Below are 20,831 nucleotides of genomic sequence, written 5' to 3' on the forward strand. Positions count from 1 at the left end.
TTTTTGTTTAGATGACTGAATTTCTGAAATTTTGACCATTTCATCACAACAGCTGCCCGGGCACTGACTCACCTGAGTGGATAAATGAAGCTACGATGATGATGATGACAGATCAAAATGTCAGTTGTCCTCAACACGAAACACAAGACAATTGTCCTAATGATGGCATCACAGCAAGCCTCTAAATTTAAAAATTCAAATAGCTTGGACTGGACCATGTGCGAAGGCTCCTAACATCTTAGATTCATAGTAGATGTTTGACAAATACATATCATTATTTTACCTCAAAAACTGATTTTTCTTTTTACTGTGGTTTCAAATCTGCCTACACGACAGTGAATGGCTTAGTCAATTTGTGAAGCCACTGTTAAATGCCACTTGTCAATTAGCTCAGTGCGATAGACACCGGTCTTTGGTTCCCGAGGTTGTGGGTTCAATCCTCAACTGATGCAAATTGAACATTATAAGGTCAACTGTCTTGTCTTCCTATTCTCCTGTTTGTTGCTCAGAATTGCCTAAATTTGCCCAAAAGTAGCCCGGACCCGACCCATCGCTGCGCAGCAGCTATAATTTGAAGCATTGATATTGCAGTCATTGTATTGGACTTGATGTTATTAACGTGTGACATATTTACTCAGATAAATTAAATGTTCTTTTCAACTGTAACGATAGTTGGAGGTCATTCCTCCATCAATACCTTTTGTGTATGGTGGAATAATTTAAAGCATTGATCGTATATTGTATTGGACTTGATGTTAGTGATGTGATGTATTTAAACAGATACTTTTCGTTTTTAAGTATATTTTTCTGGCTTTTTTCCTGTAATTGATAGGAACAGACAAATTAAATGAGAACATGTTCTCTTCAACAGTAATGATAGTTGGGGATGTGAGAGGTGTGCAATTACAACAACAACGTGTAGCAGAATAGTTACAAAAGCATAAAATAAAATGAAAATACAAAATGTTGTCAGTAACTGCAACACTATTTTATTTCATTTTATTTGTCTTTGAACCAGGGACAGTGCACATTAATCAACATTTAAGTTTCCACATCAATGTAAATGTGCAGGAGTTCACTAAAGCTAAACTAGAATTTTCTTTCATTACTTTTATCAGAAGTTGATGGCTTTTATTATTATCAGTATTTGTCAGGAAGTCCAGCTGGTCTGAAATGGTTGGGATCATTTCCATCTCGTCCCCAGCGGTTTGCTGCCTGATCGGCCTCAGAGTCCTCATGACCATGACCCGTTCTTTCTTGTGTCCACTCTCTGGCATTGCTGGAAGAAAACAGGAAAACAGGCAATGAACATCAACACAAGCATGGGCCAAGTAAAGTAGTTAACATAGTTACACAGTGCTGTATAAAAGACCTAAGATCAGAAACCAATTTCACCAAACATGGTTATGTACATGTAGGCATACAGTAGGCACATAACCCTGCAGTAATTAGCATTGCATCTGAAGGTAACAGGAGGATAGTGAACCAATCACAGCAGTCTGGACCTGTGATGATCATCAGATTCATTTATATTTCCCAAAGTATGTTTTGAGATGGGGCTGTGTTGAGGTAGGCCTGCAGATTGTCTTATTAGGCTGATGTTATCATAATCAGATAAAAGCTCCAGCTCAGCTCCAGCTCTCATTCCCGTAAAAAAAAACAACAGACAAAATACTTCTGAAAGATGTGATTTAGAGGTACCAAAAACAGCCAAAAACGACCCCCGAGGCAAGCACCTCTAAGATGAGAATAAAACCAATCCAAATAACCTTGGATCCATCTGTAGCTTCATTACCAAGATTTTTTTGTTAAGAAAATAAAAAACCTTATATGCAGCAGTCAACAAAATAATCTCCTTAACTCTTTGCTCCTCACCTGATGACTTCAGCTGCCCATCTTCCCCCTGCTCCCCTCTGTGCAGCATCGTAGTTTCCTCTTGAATGAAAGTATTTGTCCGCGCCTATATAGTTGGCATCCTTCATGTCGTTGTAGGCTCGCCACATATCACGAGCCCCTGATCAGACAAAATTGAGTAAAAACTCATGAGAAAATGCAGAAAATAAAGCCCATCATGTAAAACACTACATCATGCATGTCAGACACACAGTTATACACATTTTTTATGAATATGTAAAAAAGAAAAAAAAAAAGGCCATATTTCTAACCTTGAGCAGCTTCAATAGGAAACCTGTGCCACTGAGCATTGGCTTCTGCAACCAGAAGCAGAGCAAGACCTGCTAGAAGCAACTTCATGGTTGTAGATATCTGAAGGAAAGGAAAGTTAAACACAGTTCATCATTAAAACGCAAACTTAAATACATAATATATTCATCAGGTTCTATCACCAAATGAAAATGTGAATTTACCTGCTGTACCTTCTTTAGAGAAGAGAGCAAGACTTAATTTCTTGTGAGTGTAGACTGCTTGTCTGGACCTTTCTTTTATATTGTTCTGAAACAGGCTGGGTTACAGGATTTCAAAAATTCCCAGTGCAAAAGCAAAACCTAAGGACATTCCCAAGTTGTGCAACTGCAGGTAATGCAGGAAAGACCAGCAACTTTTATACAAACAAAACAGTACATTTTGTCAGACACACATCTGTTTTCATTATAAGTTTCCACTTTTATTGATTCTTTATATTACAGCAGTTGTTTCTATATCTCTGTAGCAAAATGTTGCCCTCTTGAAATGAGAGCATGTGTGACCTTTTAAAGGTGAATTTTTTTGACAAAAACTGGAAGAGAGGCTCCAACTATCCAATCAACAAGTTAAATAGTTTTCTATGAACTTGTCGCTAAATATGGACAGAGTTTAAGCCTATACCCCATTTTGACAGTAAATGTAATGCAATAATGTTGCTGACAGACTTGCGTTACATTGTTGTTTAATTTAATATTAAAATCAACGACAAAGCCGTTTCCTCCAAAAATGTAGTTGCTGGTCAGTGATTTCAAATCCTGTTCTGACTCAGTTTGTCAGGAGTGGCGCTCAAATGACATAATTTATTTTATGCTAATGTTGTGAGTTTAGGTTTTGTCCAGTGCTGTCAGTTGATGTTTTTGAACACATACAGGTTGTGTCTCTTTGCACGTCGAGCTTAGTTTGTGAAAAGTCTTGAGCAACTTGCTGGAATATGTATCATGTTTATCTGAGTCTGAGTCGTATTGCGTGACCCCTGTGTGAAGTCTTCTGTTAAAAAGGGAAGCTCTCGGAGCTGTTCAGGTTTGTGATAACAGCAGGTAATCACATTAATTGTATCTGTGCATCAGCCACAATGGAAATCAGTAGATCAGGCTTGGCCTTTCTGGTTTAACCCATGCTGTGATGGGGAAAAAACACAATTGTATCACTTTTACTGATAATTCAATTTCACAAAAAAATGTTGAGTCACATAATAAAGTAAATTCCCCCCCAAAGCTGTTCAGCCTCAGACGTAAGTTTCAAGCGAGTACTGCCCCCGAGTGGCTGTGTCATATAATCACATTACAGCTGAATGAAGCAATAGGTGCACAGCAACAGGGGGTGAGATCTGTCTCATCTAATTCACAGATGCAACAGAAAACTTTGATAAATCAATTGTTTTTGCCAACAAAGAACAATCAAACAGCCTTGTATGCAGAAATATATAGAAAGGATATTATTTGTGAGATGTTAGCGCTTTTTTTCAGAATGTTGCTTTAGAAAGTCCCATTATTCAATATCATCATAGACGATGTGTTTGATGTTTATTACTGTGTCAAAGTGGTACATCATGTCCCCGCTACTGCATTGTGTTTTCTCATTCCTCCATCAGAACCTTTTTTATGGAAGAATAATTTGAAGCATTGATATTGGAGTCATTGTATTGGACTTGATGTTATTAATGTGTGACATATTTAATCAGATAAAGTAAATGGGAACATGTTCTCTTCAACAGTAACAGTTGGAGGCAGGAGGTCAGAGGTGTGAAATTACAACAACAACGTGCAGCAAAGCTACAAAAACGTAACATAAAATGACAATGCAAAACACTGTCAGTCACTGCAACACCATTTTATTTATTTGTTAAAGCAGAAGTAAGCGATCCGGTCGTTTTGGCTAACTTCTTGTCAGCCGATGGAGTTAGCAGTCCCCGCCCTCGTCCCTACATCACCACATTCACGGGCATCCCTTGGCTGCACACACAGAGAGGACCGCCCCTTTATGCTGTTCTCTCTCCTCATTGGATAAAGGTTGTAGGATACAAGGAAAGTTTTCTCCTCGGCTTACAGCAGAGCAGAGTGACTGACAGACCCGTGTTTCAGACCAAACACTCTATATAAGTGATTGCTGTCGGAAGATATAACTATTTAAGACTTATATTAACACAAACATTCTGCTTACTTCTGCTTTAACTAGGGACAGTGCACAACAATTTCAGTTTCCGCGACACTGGGAGCTTCCGCTACAAACAAGCTTATAACCTATACTTATTTAATTTTTTTTGGAACAATTTCTCATGTTGGGGCTTCAATACAAGAGGGACATTACAGACGAGCACTATGGAGGTATTTGGATGTTTTTTTGGTGTGTCTTTTTGGACGAAGAAAAGTGAGGCCCATTTGCAACCGTCATGTGGACATGGTACAGTAGATAACCATCAACCACATGACAACATTTACAAAAAAATGATTTAGAAAGTACCATTATTTACCATCATAATTAAATGAGTTTGATGTTTATTACTGTGTCAAAGTGGTACATCATGTCCCTGCTACTGCATTGTGTTTTCTCATTCCTCAATCAGAACCTTTTTTGTATGGGAGAATAATTTGAAGCATTGATATTACAGTCATTGTATTGGACTTGATGTTATTAACGTGTGACATATTTACTCAGATAAATTAGATGTTCTTTTCAACAGTAACGATAGTTGGAGGTCATTCCTCCATCAATACCTTTTGTGTATGGTAGAATAATTTGAAGCATTGATCTTATATTGTATTGGACTTGATGTTAGTGATGTGATGTATTTAAACAGATACTTTTCGTTTTTAAGTATATTTTTCTGGCTTTTTTTCCTGTAATTGATAGGAACAGACAAATTAAATGAGAACATGTTCATTACTTTTATCAGAAGTTGATGGCTTTTATTATTATCAGTATTTGTCAGGAAGTCCAGCTGGTCTGAAATGGTTGGGATCATTTCCATCTCGTCCCCAGCGGTTTGCTGCCTGATCAGCCTCAGAGTCCTCATGACCATGACCCATTCTCTCTTGTGTCCACTCTCTGGCATTGCTGGAGGAAAACAGGAAAACAGGTAATAAACATCAACACAAAGCATGGACGAAGTAAAGTACACTTCCAAACATAGTTACACAGTGCTGTATAAAAGATCTAAGATCAGAAACTATTTTCACCAAGGGTGGCTGTAACAGGTGTAGGCATACATAACCCTGCAGTAATTAGCATTGCATCTGAAACAGGAGGATAGTGAACCAATCACAGCAGTCTGGACCTGTGATGATCATCAGATTCATCTATATTTCCCAAAGTATGTTTTGAGATGGGGCTGTGTTGAGGTAGGCCTGCAGATTGTCTTATTAGGCTGATGTTATCATAATCAGATAAAAGCTCCAGCTCAGCTCCAGCTCTCATTCCCGTAAAAAAAACAACAGACAAAACACTTTTGAAAGATGTGATTTAGAGGTAGCAAATACATGTGCTACCAATAAAACAGCCAAAAACGATCCCCGAAGCCATCTGCAGCTTCATTACCAAGATTTTTTTGTTAAGAAAATAAAAAACCTTATATGCATCAGCCAACAAAATAATCTCCTTAACTCTTTGCTCCTCACCTGATGACTTCAGCTGCCCATCTTCCCCCTGCTCCCCTCTGTGCAGCATCGTAGTTTCCTCTTGAATGAAAGTATTTGTCCGCGCCTATATAGTTGGCATCCTTCATGTCGTTGTAGGCTCGCCACATATCACGAGCCCCTGATCAGACAAAATTGAGTAAAAACTCATGAGAAAATGCAGAAAATGAAGCCCATCATGTAAAACACTACATCATGCATGTCAGACACACAGTTATACACATTTTTTATGAATATGTAAAAAAAAAAAAAAAAAAGGCCATATTTCTAACCTTGAGCAGCTTCAATAGGAAACCTGTGCCATTGAGCATTGGCTTCTGCAACCAGAAGCAGAGCAAGACCTGCTAGAAGCAACTTCATGGTTGTAGATATCTGAAGGAAAGGAAAGTTAAACACAGTTCATCATTAAAACGCAAACTTAAATACATTATATATATATATTCATCAGGTTCTATCACCAAATGAAAATGTGAATTTACCTTTTTTAGAGAGTAGAGCAAGTCTTAATTTCTTGTGAGTGAAGACTGCTTGTCTGGACCTTTCTTTTATATTGTTCTGAAACAGGCTGGGTTACAGGATTTCAAAAATTCCCAGTGCAAAAGAGAAACCTAAGGACATTCCCAAGTTGTGCAACTGCAGGTAATGCAGGAAAGACCAGCAAGTTTTATCCAAACAAAACAGTACATTTTGTCAGACAAAACTCCGTTTTCATTATAAGTTTGCACTTTTATTGATTCTTTATGTTACAGCAGTTGTTTCTATATCTCTGTAGCAGTTGTTTTTTTGATTTCTTAAGGTTATGTTGCCCTTTTGAAATCAGAGCATGGATAAACAAAATAAAATAGATACAATACTTTATTTGTTGGGGTTAAAGTTGGATCTGTTGCATTTTTTTTTTTACTTTTATATGCTTGATTTCTATTAGAGAAAACTCTCCAACTCCCACCACAAATCTGCAGAACTGGAAAGAACAAAAATAATCTGACATTAAAGGTGCATTGCCTTTTTCTTATTTCGTACATTATTCACTTGCATTGATGGATGAACTGATGATGACTGAATTTTTGTGGGCAAAGTTCAAGGTCACTATGACCTTATGAAACAGATATTTGACCATAACTCACAAATTCATGTATGCTAACCATGGCAGAATAGAAGACAAATGTCCAATAGGAATAAGGGATGACATTTTATATGAGGTCAACTTCACTGTGCAAAAACCATTCTGGCTATTATTCAATGCCGTAAACCAAGGAGACTGTGACCTGTCCTCCGGGTTAGCTGGTTTGCAGGGCCATGTGCAAGTAAATCTAGTTCTTTTTACATCATTTTTTTCCCGTAGGCATAGTTGTCATTCTTACTTCAGTTTTTCCTCATCATATAATGTTTTCTTATCATCCTTGCCTTTTAAAAGCTCTAACTTTTTCCCTTGTCTCCCTCTGAAAGCGTGACGTTGGTTAATTTGCCACTACTGATCAGTCTTTTGTGTGAGCCTCATTATCCCGTCACAGTCTTAATGCTCTTTCAAACCTTTTATTAGAATGATAAGCTTAAACAGGGGTCTTTTATCATTAAAATGGAAATATGCACTCGACTAAACAACCAAAATATTTCATTCATTTGTTTTAGCAAAAAAGAAAAAAAGGTTTAAGGGCCCATAAAATGATTCTTTCAAAAACAAGGCCTTTAATGGAAATTCTCATTAGTAACCATGATTCCTTGAGATAGTCTGAATGCATTGTTATGAGTGTATTGTTCTCTGTCAATCATATTGTGCTGTGTGCTGCCTCAAACCATTGTCTGCGATTTTTTTTAAAGATTTTGAGATGCAACCTCATTAGATATGAATTGTATCTCTGTCATCTCATTCAGACACCTCGCGCCTGAGGGAGCTATAGGTCTGATTTGGTTTCATTTTACAGAGAGATGACAGAACTTGCCAGAGCAGGACTTTAATTGTCTTCATACAAAGTGCAGTAAGTAGCCTAGAGCAAAGCAAAATATTTTTAAAATGACGGTCTGCTAGGTGGTAGTTGCACACTTTTTAATTTATAAAGTGCTTGAAACCCGGTTGGGGTCTGTAGGAGCCACACCACCGGTTGCAGGACTCCTTGTAACTGAAGACAGTTCTTTATGACTCTGGCTTTATATTTGGTTTTGTTGTGATGTTGCAGAACTGACTCAAGATTTCTCCCTGACACAACATGATGGATAAGAATCTAAATATCTAAAATGTAAAAAATACAAAATGGTGCAGTGCTGTCTCTCCTCCTTATACAGTATGTCTTTTGAAACAAATTACTCTGTTAAAGCAGAAGTAAGCGATCCGGTCATTTTGGCTAATGCTGCGTTCCAGGCAGGCTTTTGAAACCGTAAATTACAGCTTCAAGTCACGACTTACGACTTTGTAGCGTTCCAGGCAACCCACTCGTGTTTTCCCGACCTGTTTTACCTGTGAAAGTCACTATAACGGCCACTCGTAACTTCCGACCCATGAACTCGTACCAGTTCACAGGTCGGAAAAACACGAGTTACGGGTTGCCTTGAACGCACCATAACTTCTTGTCAGCCGATGGAGTTAGCAGTCCCCGTCCTCGTCATGGATCTATTGGTCCTCGTCCCTACGTCACCACATTCAGGCGCATCCCTTGGCTTTTGGTTTTCTCCTCGGCTCAGAGCAGAGCAGAGTGACTGAGAGACCCGTGTTTCGGTCCAAACACTCTATTGGCGCATTTCCACTAGCACGGCTCGGCTCGATACGGCTCGGCTCGGCACGGCTCGGCTCGGTTTGGTTGTGTTTCCATTACAACTGAGTATCACTAGTGCCGCCGTGACGTCATTTACACGGCGCCGAGCAACGCTCTAAACTCTGTAAATATATAACTTTAGCAACATTTGAATCATTTTCAGGCGAGAAAGTAGTCGTTTAGATCCCCAACATGTTGAAAATCTGACAAAATACCAGCTGTTTACAATTTTGTTTCAACGAAGTCGGCGTTACTAAAGCTAGCCGTAGTGAGCAACGCACTTCCGGTTATTTTCACAAAATAAAATACCCGTTGCCTTTTATCATAAGGAAAGCGATTACGATAGAATTGGTGCTTTTACTTTGTAAACAGGAAGTGAACCTACCCTCGCTGTAGCTAGCTTTAAACCGCCGTTTTGACTGCTCTCGTCCCGTTAACGGCATTTAACCGTTCAATATGCCTTACCGGAGAGTCTTGCCAGCTCTGAGATCGACCTGGTTCATTGTAAATTATTTATTATTTATTATTATTTATTTATTGATGTAAATGTGGTGTTTTCTGTGCGTTCAGACCCCAAGGCAGTGCTGCTCTTCTTTCTAACCACAAACAAACTGCTGCTACAGCCACAATTGTTAGATTTCATCAATGAGACCAACATTTAAGAGTTTAACCAGCCGGTGGTAAACCTCTAAAAGCCATCGGGTAAGTTAATTAGCGGTCGTTTTCTCCTCGGGGTGACGGTGGTAGGCTGGCCGGCGGAGCACGTCAGGAGCCGGGCTGCTGCCTCTGTGATGCCGCGGTCGCTGCTCCGACCTGGAGCTTCACTTCTCCGAAAAACATCGGGGCAAACTTCTAAACAGCCGTCGTTTGGATAAACTAACCGCACATGGGGATCTAAACAGTTACTTTCTCGCATGAAAAAATATTAAAACTTAATAAAGTCACGTAATAACAGAGCCAGTCTCAATATTAGAAATTCTCTGGCTTCAGGCTTCAGCAGGAACATTTCTGTTGTCGGTCGTCGCTTCCAGTGACGACACTCATCGGCCAATCAGTGGAAGGCAGTCGGCTGACGTCACGTTTTAGTAACGCTTCGGCTCGCTTGGAACCAGGGCTGAGGTGATACCAAAAATGTACCCGGTTGCAGGTACTGCGTGCTAGTGGAAACACGCAATAGCGCGCCGAGCCGTGCCGTACCGAGCCGAACCGTGCTAGTGGAAATGCGCCATATGTAAGTGATTGCTGTCGGAAGATATAACTATTTAAGACTTATATTAACACAAAAATATCACTCACTTCTGCTTTAACTTCATTACTGTATTAAATGCAATGGGAGTTTTTTTCCATAGCAATATTGAATTCGCTGTATATAATATACTTGTATTTGATGTAGCTTCATGAGGCTGTTGGATTGTGTTCAGTCCACCTGCTGGTCTGGTCTGGTCTGGTCTGGACTAGACTGTTACAAAACAGGGACGATTGTATCAGAGCTTGTTTGGTTGCTTTCACTTTCAAACTAACGGACTCTGGTGGTTGTCGTAACACAATCTGTAAAACAAATAAGCTGCTCTTGTTGCTTTGTTTGCCGGACACTAAGCGGGAAAGTCCATTCCTCTCAAGCCTTATCTCAGCTTTGACCTTTAGTCAAACAAAGACTGTGAAGTCTTCAAATTGAACTTCATCATTCTATTTTTTTTTTTATTTTTTTTTACCCCTTCTCAGTTTCTGGACACTTAATTCTGTTGTGGATTTAATTTTAAATTGATAACCATGGTATATTTGCCCTTCAGTCTACACGATGATATCCCACAATGACAAAAACATGTTGTTTGATTATTTCTTTCAAATGTGTTTGCAAAACAAACAAACACACAAAAAAGGACAGGGTTTGGTTAAGCTTTGCTAATATGAGCAGAGGCACAGTAATAAACTATAAAACGTATAGTACACGACAAAACAAATTACCACTGTGACTGTAAATTGAATGATGTGTATTATTATTCAGATGCGTTAATAGCACCATATTCCTGCAGTAAGCATTTACATTCATCTTGGTAATTCCCACTTGGTCATGTGTGTCACATCAATTAATCAAGTAATTTTTTCCCGTTAACCTTTAATTAGTAAATTTCAAGAACACTTGACTGTTGGGTCACAAATAACTAGAGATTATATCATTATCTGTGAGGAAGATGGATCTGAAGAACAAACACACACACGACACACAGTGTTTTAGCTGGTGGTTGTGTGTGTGTGTGTTATACCTGCACTGTTTACTCTCTTGTCCGCTGCTTTGAATAGCTGCTTTTAAAGCCTGTTGTTTTTGTTCAGCATTGTATCCTTAATGCGACAGAGTTGTTGAAATGTGTTTTAAACACTTGACCACCTTTCAAATTATAATGTGACCACAGATTCCATTCAGTCGCTGTATTTATTTATTTAATTTTAGAGAAATACCACAGCTTATGTAATATATCATTTAGCAACGCTGGACTAATATGCCATTGGCATTGTTATGACCATTCACTAACCCAGAGAAAATGCAGCTTGACTGACAACACTGACCTATCTGTTCTCTCTAAGCTTCTTATCATACCCTGACTGGAAACTGCTCTTTCTGCTGCTGTGATGTTTTATCAGCCCTCTGAGCTTTTAACAGCAGTTTTCCCTTCATCAGAGAACAATCTCTAACCTGTTATTCACTTATTTATTTATTTATTTTGCTTGATAGGTGAAGTATACTGTAGGGATGCACGATATTGGCTGATAATTATCGGCCAAAATACACAGATAAGTCAGATAATGACATTTCATTACTAGAGCCAGTTGTAGTTGGCCAACATTGCCTTGATTTTCTCTCATTTTCAGTCCTCAATTGATTTAAAACAATAATAAATGTTGATTTTTGAAGAGTCATAACTGTTCTTGTTTTTGTTTTGGTTACAGTAGTGATGTCAGTTATATTATTTGGTTAAGTCAGAGGCAGAGCTATAATGTTAAATGCCTTTGTGTACATATAACCAATTAAAAATGTTATCGGCATCTCATCTGTTATGAAGCAGTAAGTTATCAGTTGTTGATATCGGTGGGAAAGAAGAGTTATCGTGCATCCCTGCTAGTATACTGTGTACTTCTGCTTCTGAATGACTTTCTCTTTTACCACAGTTCACTGCAGGCCATGTTAAAGATTTGTTGTTTAATTTTAGATCACACAGACTCCCCAACCACAAACCGCTTTGTTGGCCCGGATCACTGAGAATGCTTAATGTTTAAGATTCAGTGTTCAAGGAGAGATTTGAAACTCTGCTTGGCTTTATATTTGCAGATACTTGACTAATGGTATTACATCAGCCACCAAAGACTTAAACTGAAATGAGTGCATTTCATAATTTATTGCATTGCAAATTTTGGATAATGTATAAACCAAAGTTGTTTTGGCACTTTTAAAATGTCGGATGATTGTAGAACAGGACCATGAGTCACACCATATGAAGACAGAAACATAAAATTATATATTGTCTAATATTTGTTGGCCCACCTGTTGGTTGTGTAGCTGTGCATATCTTAAAGCCTATAAATATGCTGTAAAAACACAGCACATTATTCCCAAGGCTGTTGTGTGCTAGTTTAAATGTGTTGCTTTAGTGCTCATAACAATCATGGTGTTGATTGCAATATAATGGCTCTAAAATTACCTCAAGTCTGTGAGTGCTCATGAACCCCCCTTTTATAGTTTCAAATAAAAATAATACAAAAAAAAAACATCCCAGAGACTGAACAAATCTTTGTGGAGAAATTACGTGATGTACCGAAAACTGCTGGAGGATTAAAGCATGGCTCAGGCAGTGCTGATGAATGTGTTGTTTTGAGTTCAGAGAAGACACTGTGACAGGCTAATAAATATTCATCACAAAGATAGTGGGAGAAAAAGAGTGAGGAAGAGAAGGAAGAGAGCTGATGCAATGAGAAGTTGGGAGCAGGGAAAGCTGTTTGTGTCTAATGTCTCCAGAATGAATGCACCGTGTATGCAATAGATTAACTGGATCCCTCACTTGGCATGAAACAAAACCAGCAAGGCTGGGCTAACAACAGAAGGAAAAAAGAACCTCACTCATAAGATGGCTTATCATGAAAGAGGTGTCAAGACAGAAATCTGGGTGGTAGAACAAGGGAACAAATGTCAAACTGAGATTTGAAACAGCAGAGCACTGAACTGATGAAGCACAGTCATCCATGGTGGAGATGTGGATAATTGGAAAATCCTTCCCAGAAATCACCTTTTACTGTATTGGTGAAGTTCCCAATTACGGAGGTTGAGGCATAACTATGACATGCAAATTGATTGATTGATTGATTGATTGATGCATATTTTCTTCCCATGTTCCAATAAAATGTTCACTTATAACAAAATTGTATTTATCTAAGTTTTGTCCTAATGTCCATTAAAGCCCTCAACACCATGTGGGCATGCCATTGTTGTCATTGTTCACCGCTAATCACAGTGTTTCTGTAAATGTGTATCTTTATGTGAATGGGCATGTGCAATAGAACCGAGGCAGCTGTTGTATTTTATTATGTGTGTTGTACTGCTCATTGTAAGGTCCAATACAAATTTCCCATTGGGACAATAAAGTCTATCCTATCCTCCTAAGTTATGTACTGTTTAATTTATAAATGTTAGATAAATCAAGTCTTTTCTTCCTTTTTTGCCTCAAATAGCAAATTACATCACAATTTGCCTCAAAATAGTTTACAATCTGTAGCGCATATGACACCTTCTATTTTTAGACACTGTGAAAACTCCCCAAAATAACCCTCTAGTGGGAAAAATGGAGAAACCAAGGAGAAGCAATGGAGTATCGGATCTAGATCTCATTTAGAATAGACATAATAACCATAACCATGATGAACGTATAGGGCTGTGCTGAGTTTCAATTAAATTACTGTATATTGTGTGCAATGAGTGCAATACCATGTCAGAAATACAATGAATTTGTTTCTTATCTTTTCTAAATCTGATCCAATCTAGTATATTAGCTCTACCTAATCACAAATCATGTGACAATCCATTTAAGGCACATTATTATATTACATTTTACCTTTCACTGTGAGTGCTATGGTAGATAAATGTTGGAGGTTTAGCTGTAGCCTATTAGTCAAAACCTTGAGTCCAGTCACATTGTCTGTGTCTGTGTGTGTATATATATAGTCGAGTATCAAAGATTATAAGCACCCATCTGTTTTCTTTGACCCTGGTCTATTTCATTTAACAGCCCATAATGATGGACGAGAGGGAGTGAGCTCTGCTTCCAGATGGCCGCCACTGATTGATGTTTACCACTAGGGACCGCCAGCGAGCCGTGCTGCACGCGGTGCTCCGGGCGAACGTGAATGGTGAGTAAATGTGCCCGATCGACTGTATATGGGCCCATTGGCTGTAATGGCATGATCACAATGAAGGCACCACGGGCGGCTCGTGACACTGACACTGATGAGAGGCACAGAGACTCAACACGTGAGCGACAGATACAAAAAAAACCACAGGCTACAACTTATAGGCAGGGCAGTGCACATTCTCACAGTCAATCCCATTGATTATTGATTCCACAGTGATATCACCGGTATAGGCTGATAAGCATGACTGAAGATCAGGGCTGATTGTATATATAAAACATTAGTTCATGTCATTGGTGGTCACATTACCACTAATGTCTCCATGCTGCTGCCTTCACTTGCGCTCTTTTCATCCCATAGAGCTGCGACAGACTTCAATATTGATTATTAGAACCGACTGTCATATTTACCATTATTATCAAATAGGGTGGATGCAACATGCCTGAAAGCTGCATGTCATCGCGTTTTTTTTTCTTTTTCTTTTGCACAACATATGAGCGATATTGGCCTACATACAGACATGAATTATGCATATTCATATCTCTTGGATGTTATCATAGGAACAACATTTAAAAAAAATGTGCTTTCGGAGTGAAAGTGTGCGTAAAATGTCTCGGTGTGTTGGGATGATGAGGACTGGAGTCTCCGATTGAAACGGTCAACAACACCGAGGGCGCACGGATTCTTCGCCTCAGCGTTGAGTATAGACGACCTCCTACCGACTTCTTTCACGTCACCCCGCCCGTCTGCCTGCCGTCTCCTCCCTAAAACCTTTGCTGCGACCATCTCTTTTGAGTGACTCTGTGCTGAGAAGAGGAGGAGGAGGGGGAGAGAAAGAGAAAGAGAGAGAGAGAAAAAAAAGAGAGAGTGGTGGGAGAGACAAAGTGAGAGAGCCAAAATACATGCTAGACTCCCAACATCACCTAGACTACCTGCTCCATCCAGCTCAACAAGGGGAGGAGGACGCACAAGTGCAGGCGCGTCCATGCCTGCCAGCCGAGCGAGACAATAAGCGGGCAAAAGGGAACCAACACATCCAAAAAATAAATTGGAATAAGAGTTTATCCCGAGAACTCTTTTGGAGAAGAGCACAGCTTCGCCACGAGAAGAAGAAGGCAGTCTAAATGAGTACACTGTAAAGAAGAGTCATGCATCTCAACAGAGAAGAAGACAACAGCAAAGGTGAGCCAAAGATTTCAGCGGCCATCGGCACCACATCATATTTAACCCAGGCACTCTGTGTAGTTCAAAGCTCTCGCGTTGGTTTGCCAGATGCCCTTGAGTGTGTCATGTTGATGTCAAGTAATGATGCTGAGGGTCATTCCCCCCAACAAGCTGCTGGTAACTGCTGCCACGGCTCTGCTGTGTGTGTGTGTGTGTGTGTGTGTGTGTGCCTTGTCTGCCTTTCATCACCAAAACGCGCCGAAAAGCCTCGGATGGCAGCGAGAGGGGATGTTGCATACACCCAAGGTGGCAATGTAGTGACTGTCTGAGAGAGAGAGGGAAAGAGAGACAGCCACTTGAGCACTTGTTGTACTCTTATTTGGATCCACTATGGTGCTCGCATCCGCGTTGGGCTTTTTTTTTTGTTTCTTTTTTTGTTGTTGCACGAGGTCACCAGAGCATTAATGCACAAGGTCATCTGTTGTCGCTCACGCTGATGGGCAGCCTGCCGAGGTTTGTGTCGCTATCAGGCGCGCGTGTTTGCATCGTTGTCTGTAATTGAGTCGCCACGGATGTGTGTCCTCCGTCGTGGTCGAAGGGGAGAATTAGACAGCAGACGGTGTGTAATGACACGAACCCCCTCTGTCAGGAGAATAATGAGGGAGTAAATATCTGTTGATGCATCAGCCAGCACCATATAGGGTTTTTTTTTTTTACTCTAAATCTTTGAACTGAGGTCGAGGTCACTGACTAACACCTGATGAAGGAGAGCTGCCTCTGAATGTCTGTCGACATGACGCAGCCAGTGTCTTACTAAGCATTATTAAATAAACAGCAGTAAGACATGCATTGTGTTCACCACACCCACATGGAGTGATTTAAGCACTGCTACAACGACTGACATGTAGCATGTACAGTAGGTAGCACCACTATCTGCAGTGTTTGACACGTGTGTTTAGATTCACCAGTCAGTGTATTTCATGTAATGTTCAAAAACTCCCCAATCATTCAGATTGAATTCAAATCTTCCAAGTTAAAACAATACAAATTGAAAAATAAATATAAAACTATACCATAAACTCAGCTTTTTTCCCCACCTGCAGGCAGCATGCATGCAGGTAATGATGTGATATTACTAGCAGGGAAATACAACGTGCATTTTTGATGTGCAACTGTGGATGGCTAATATCTTTGTTTTTAGCAGCTGTAAAGCATGCTGTTCAGTGAGGAGTTCCCCATGTGTTGAGTGGAGCCCTGCACAGTGCACACTGCGTTGTCCCTCTTCTAAAATGTCTTACGACCTCATTGCCAGATATGGTTTCACCAGGGACAAAAGATGAGTCACCATCTGCAACAAGAAGTGATTTCATGATTACATGACAGGCGTGTATGTGTATGTGAATGTGTGTGAGACAAGCATTGAGAGTGTGTGTGTGTCTGTGCATCTGAAAGTGAGAGGGGATATGTGTGAGAGAGTTGTGCAAGTCAAAAGGCAGCGATGGAAAAAATGAAGTATAACATAAGTGTCCAGACATACTGAACTGAAACACAGCACCCTGAAAATACTGATGGAAAACTTTTCTATGAATTCTGCTGAAATAAATATTCATAATTTATTGTGTTGAAAGTAGAATAAATAAATAAAAAACGTTTGGACAGTTACACCACTACAGAAAACAATATACCAACAATAAACAATAACCATAAATAAATAAAAAAGTCATATCAAGTACATCTCAGTAAAAAAAATACACAGGATGAATTATGTATGAAGTGCAAAGCAGCTACGGGTGCTGACGTTGATATTTTCCATGAATTACAAACAGCACGCTCCAAAATAATTGACTGAAATCTCATGACTGGCATCTCTAAACTTTACATTTTCATAAAATTGAATAAATGGCGACACAAAACAAATGGTTATTCTGAGAAAGCACGAACAAAGGACAAAGCGCCCGATTGCTTTCGCTCACATTTTAACTGTTACAGTGACAAGCTTTTTTTTTTTTTTTTTAACTTAGTGCAAGTGACATACAGTATTAAAGCTGCCAGGAGTTCTTATATGTTCTGTAAGGCTAGCCGATTTACTACCTAAACTCTCTGCTAAAACAGATGGTGTTTTATGCTTATAGGCTGTTTGCTATGTCAAAGTGAATCAGATCAATAGCTCAGATTCATTACCAAAAAATTTATAGCCCAGCCTCTAGCTTTAAGTGTCATGTACAATTACCCTGCATAGTCTAAACAACGCAGAAATACATTTTGCACATTTTCATGCGAGAGACAATCTATTTTTTATTTAAGATTAATTTTAGAAAAGCATAGAGCGTTTGTTGGCTCCAGTTATGTTAAAAACAAAAGTGACTGTTCATTTTGGAGAATTTGATTTGATCAGCAGATAGCTTAATGTATGTTATAGCTGGCGGGTGGAAGAATCTTTTCCACCTGTTGGCTGAGAAACTGTGCATGAGCTGTCGTTTCAACTCCCTGACAATCTGCTTACTTAAAGACGAGGACCCTATCTTCTTATGTAAGCAAACATGATGCCCAAAAAGTGAGCTATGGAGACAGAATAAATGTAAATCATAGCATAAATAGAGATGGAGTACGTTTTTTTTATCATGGATAATGTGAATAAAGTCAATACTGGTACCAAAACCAACCCAGTGTATCGTTCAACAACAGAATATTTGTTTTCGTGGTTTTGTTTCCTCCACAAGTTTCACCACTGTCTGTTTGTTTGCTGGTTTGTTTATTTGTCAGCAGGGTTACCCAGAAAGTATTGAACCAATTTGCACCAAACCCAGTGGAGGGTGGGCCAAGGAAAAAAAAATAACCCATTCAATTTTAGGGGGAGATCCGTATCATTAACTTTGAATTTGATTTTTTTTTTTTTTCTGAAGTTTGGTGTGTGCTGTTTGACATTGGCCTTGGCAGAGGTCTGAGTCTCTGAGTGTGCTTCTAGTTCTCATTATCGAATAGTCTGCCAATGATTTTTTTCAGTGAATCCAAAACATTGACAGGGCGCCTTCTGCTGCAAGGTGAGTACTTTTTTTTTTTTTTTTTTTACTTTTGACTCTTCAAATATATTTTGCTGATGATAGTTTGATTTATGTCAGGATTTCAGTATTTTCACCCTCCTGCCACTGCAGAATGCATGAATTTCTCTTTTAAGTTTATACTTTTCAGAGGCAGAGTTTAGTCTCAGCTTCTTTGGATATGTGGCTTGCATTTGGGAATTAATTTCTTTTTTGTAGTTCATTTATGTTACAGATAGTAAGTAGATGGGGATGTTATTAACACTATTCAAGTAAGATATCTGGAGGTGTTGCATAATGAACCATGAAAAGAAGGTTAAAGAGGAACTATGCAATTTTTTTTTACCTTAATTGAACAGTTTTGGAGTAATTGTGATGGTTAAATGACTTGTTACAGGGAGAAAGGAGGCTCTCTATTTTCCACCTGCGTCTCTTGGTCGAAAACCAACCTTGCAAGATCAGCACCTCCGACCATCTCGTCTCGACGGTGCCACGGCACAAACACACCCCGTAATCTCTGGTTTATGATAGATAAGACTACACAAATATACACATCGTAAAACATATATATAAAGTTATCCACCGCTCCATGGATTGCCGTCTCGCGAGCTTGGTTGAAAACAAACTGAGAAGGTCGGAGGAGGGTTAGCAAAACAGTGAAAAAGCAACCGGACTTGCATAGTTCCCCTTTAAAGTAACAGTTGGTAACTTCTCATGTGTGTGTATTTATTATTTACATTAAGTCTCATTTGTAACAAGTACTAAAAATAACAAGGCATCGTGGAGCTCATTTATATTGGTGTCAGTGAATGGTTTTACATGTTGATGCAACAATGAATGTCTAAGGTCTGTGGTTTCTGAATCAGTCATTTTCACAGATATTGATCAGGTTGTCCAAGTCTATGCTATAAGAATAGCGAACATATCCTGCCATGTACTTGATGTTTTCATGGTCTTATTTAGAAGAGCCCAGCTATTTCTCTAGGAAATTGATTGATGAATTGAGGAATGACAGCACTGCGGAGTAGAGGCATTATACATACAGTACGTATGAACAGGCATGAGCGTAGTCAATAGTTAATCGGACTAGGCAGATGTATCAGTAAATTTTGAGTTTTAAACAAAGGCAGAGATACATTTCACTATGATGTATTCTGCAATTTGTATGTGATGATCGTTGTGTGGTGTTGTAATCTCTCCAGAACAGGTTATACGTGAATGTCGGGTGTAAAACAGGCCTCGGTGCAAGGAGCAAAAGAGAATCATTATTAATCTGACAGGTGAACATTCAGAAATAATTGCTTAATATTGGTAGCATTCACATTCATAGGGCAATGCCTAATTAATATTATGGTTAAAAGCAATTGGCTGGAATCTTATTAGTAGTTTGAGACAAACTGCTGGAGAAAAGACAGAGACAGTATAGTAATTAATAGTGTCTGAAACTGAGATATTTTTATTCGCACTGTTGTGAAGCAAGCTACTTGAATTTACAGAAGCAAGGAACCAGACAGTGAGACCATGAAAGGGAAAATATTGCTCTTTTTCTACTGAGGTGCACACATATTTACAGCCAAAGAGGAGAATGATGGAAGATCGCATCAAAAATAATGGCGGAATAGAAAAGTCAGACAGAAGAGGGGGGGCAATAAAAAGACACAATGTGTCACAGAGAGGGACAGATGATGAGTCTGTGTGTGGTGAACAAGGACAGAGAAATAAATTCTTCAGCGTGTCAGAAAACTGCCACATCAATATCTCTTGTGTTTGGAATTGAAAGAATAAAATAACATGACACAATATCTAAAGAACTACAAAGTTAGAGAGGGGAATAAGTCATAATGAATGGATTAGACAACAAAACATCCGACCCTAAGGGGATACAGCTGCTCTTTCCTGATGTCGGTCGTAACTCACAAGTGAAAGATGAAGGTGGAAGGTGAAGGATGTCCACTAAAATGAAGTGATGAAGAATAAAAAAAAAAGAGCCATATTGACAGTTCTCTGAAATGCTCTCTTGGCCGAACCGCAAGCACTTTAGAGATGGTCCCTGGTTTCTGCTTGTCACTGTCTGTTATGTTGGAGGAAATACATCACCATAAAAATTAAATGGTGTTTACTTTATTTGTTCAGATCATCTTATCTGTTCATATCTTGATAATGTTTTCATAATGCTCACATCCATATGCTAAACCAGTTCAGGGAAACACATTGTGAGATGTATGTAAATGCATATTTGTGCGCCGTGTTTGCATTTATAATGGATTCGGTGTGCGGTTCAGACAGAAGCCCATGCTCTTACATAACTCTGTTCCAGCCACAGCAGAACACGTCCGTGATGATAAAGACAGGATCCTAATTGTTCCTGCATTCGCTTTGCTTCTGTCGCTCCTCTCACTTGACCCTGTGTGTGCCATCTCGTCTGGGTTTTTACTTTGTGCCTCACAATTATTGATAAGTAGCAGCGCGTAAGGATGAAACAGATGGGCAGAAATTGGCGGGGTAGATTTTTTTTTTTTTTTTTGTAGATTTTGTAATCTGGATGAGGTTGCATCAAGAAAAAGTATTCTACCACTGTACCAGCAGTGTGGGTTGAAAATATTACTGGCAGATATAGGGGGCTGGTGGAGAAATACAGAAATAGATAATTGGAG

The 20,831-nt window shown here is 39.2% G+C and overlaps 3 protein-coding genes across 5 annotated transcripts in view; 1 reads left to right on the top strand and 2 right to left on the bottom strand.

Moving 5' to 3' along the window:
* Positions 1 to 984: 984 nt before the first annotated feature.
* On the bottom strand, positions 985 to 10,037 carry LOC311006055 (serum amyloid A-5 protein-like). Of its 2 annotated transcripts, none has more exons than XM_083998692.1 (4): positions 9,960 to 10,037; positions 2,166 to 2,265; positions 1,876 to 2,014; positions 985 to 1,279 (listed from the first exon to the last, which is right to left on the bottom strand). In XM_083998692.1, the coding sequence occupies exons 1-4, from the start codon at positions 9,978 to 9,980 to the stop codon at positions 1,141 to 1,143; spliced, it is 399 nt and encodes a 132-aa protein (XP_083854818.1). In that variant the 5' UTR covers positions 9,981 to 10,037; the 3' UTR covers positions 985 to 1,140. The 2 variants fall into 2 exon arrangements, with proteins under 2 accessions (XP_083854818.1, XP_083854819.1); XM_083998693.1 differs by lacking the exon at positions 9,960 to 10,037 and adding an exon at positions 2,367 to 2,393.
* LOC311006045 (serum amyloid A-5 protein-like) lies at positions 5,083 to 10,071 on the bottom strand. 2 transcript variants are annotated; one of them, XM_083998669.1, is made up of 5 exons: positions 9,960 to 10,010; positions 6,314 to 6,389; positions 6,107 to 6,206; positions 5,817 to 5,955; positions 5,083 to 5,256 (listed from the first exon to the last, which is right to left on the bottom strand). In XM_083998669.1, exons 3-5 carry the CDS (start codon positions 6,192 to 6,194, stop codon positions 5,118 to 5,120), a joined length of 366 nt encoding a protein of 121 aa, XP_083854795.1. In that variant the 5' UTR covers positions 6,195 to 6,206; positions 6,314 to 6,389; positions 9,960 to 10,010; the 3' UTR covers positions 5,083 to 5,117. The 2 variants fall into 2 exon arrangements, with proteins under 2 accessions (XP_083854795.1, XP_083854794.1); XM_083998668.1 differs by lacking the exon at positions 6,314 to 6,389 and having other exon boundaries at positions 9,960 to 10,071.
* Positions 10,072 to 15,123: 5,052 nt separating this feature from the next.
* Positions 15,124 to 20,831, top strand: part of syt7b (synaptotagmin VIIb) — a gene marked incomplete at both ends in the record, with an annotated part of 95,841 nt that continues 90,133 nt past the window's right edge. Inside the window, one exon of the mRNA XM_084001798.1 lies at positions 15,124 to 15,157. Coding sequence (XP_083857924.1) covers positions 15,124 to 15,157 — 34 coding nt within the window. The remainder of the gene's footprint in view (positions 15,158 to 20,831) is intronic.

The sequence above is a fragment of the Trachurus trachurus genome (genome assembly GCF_905171665.1).
Source record: "Trachurus trachurus genome assembly, chromosome: 3".
Taxonomy (NCBI): Eukaryota; Metazoa; Chordata; class Actinopteri; order Carangiformes; family Carangidae; genus Trachurus; species Trachurus trachurus.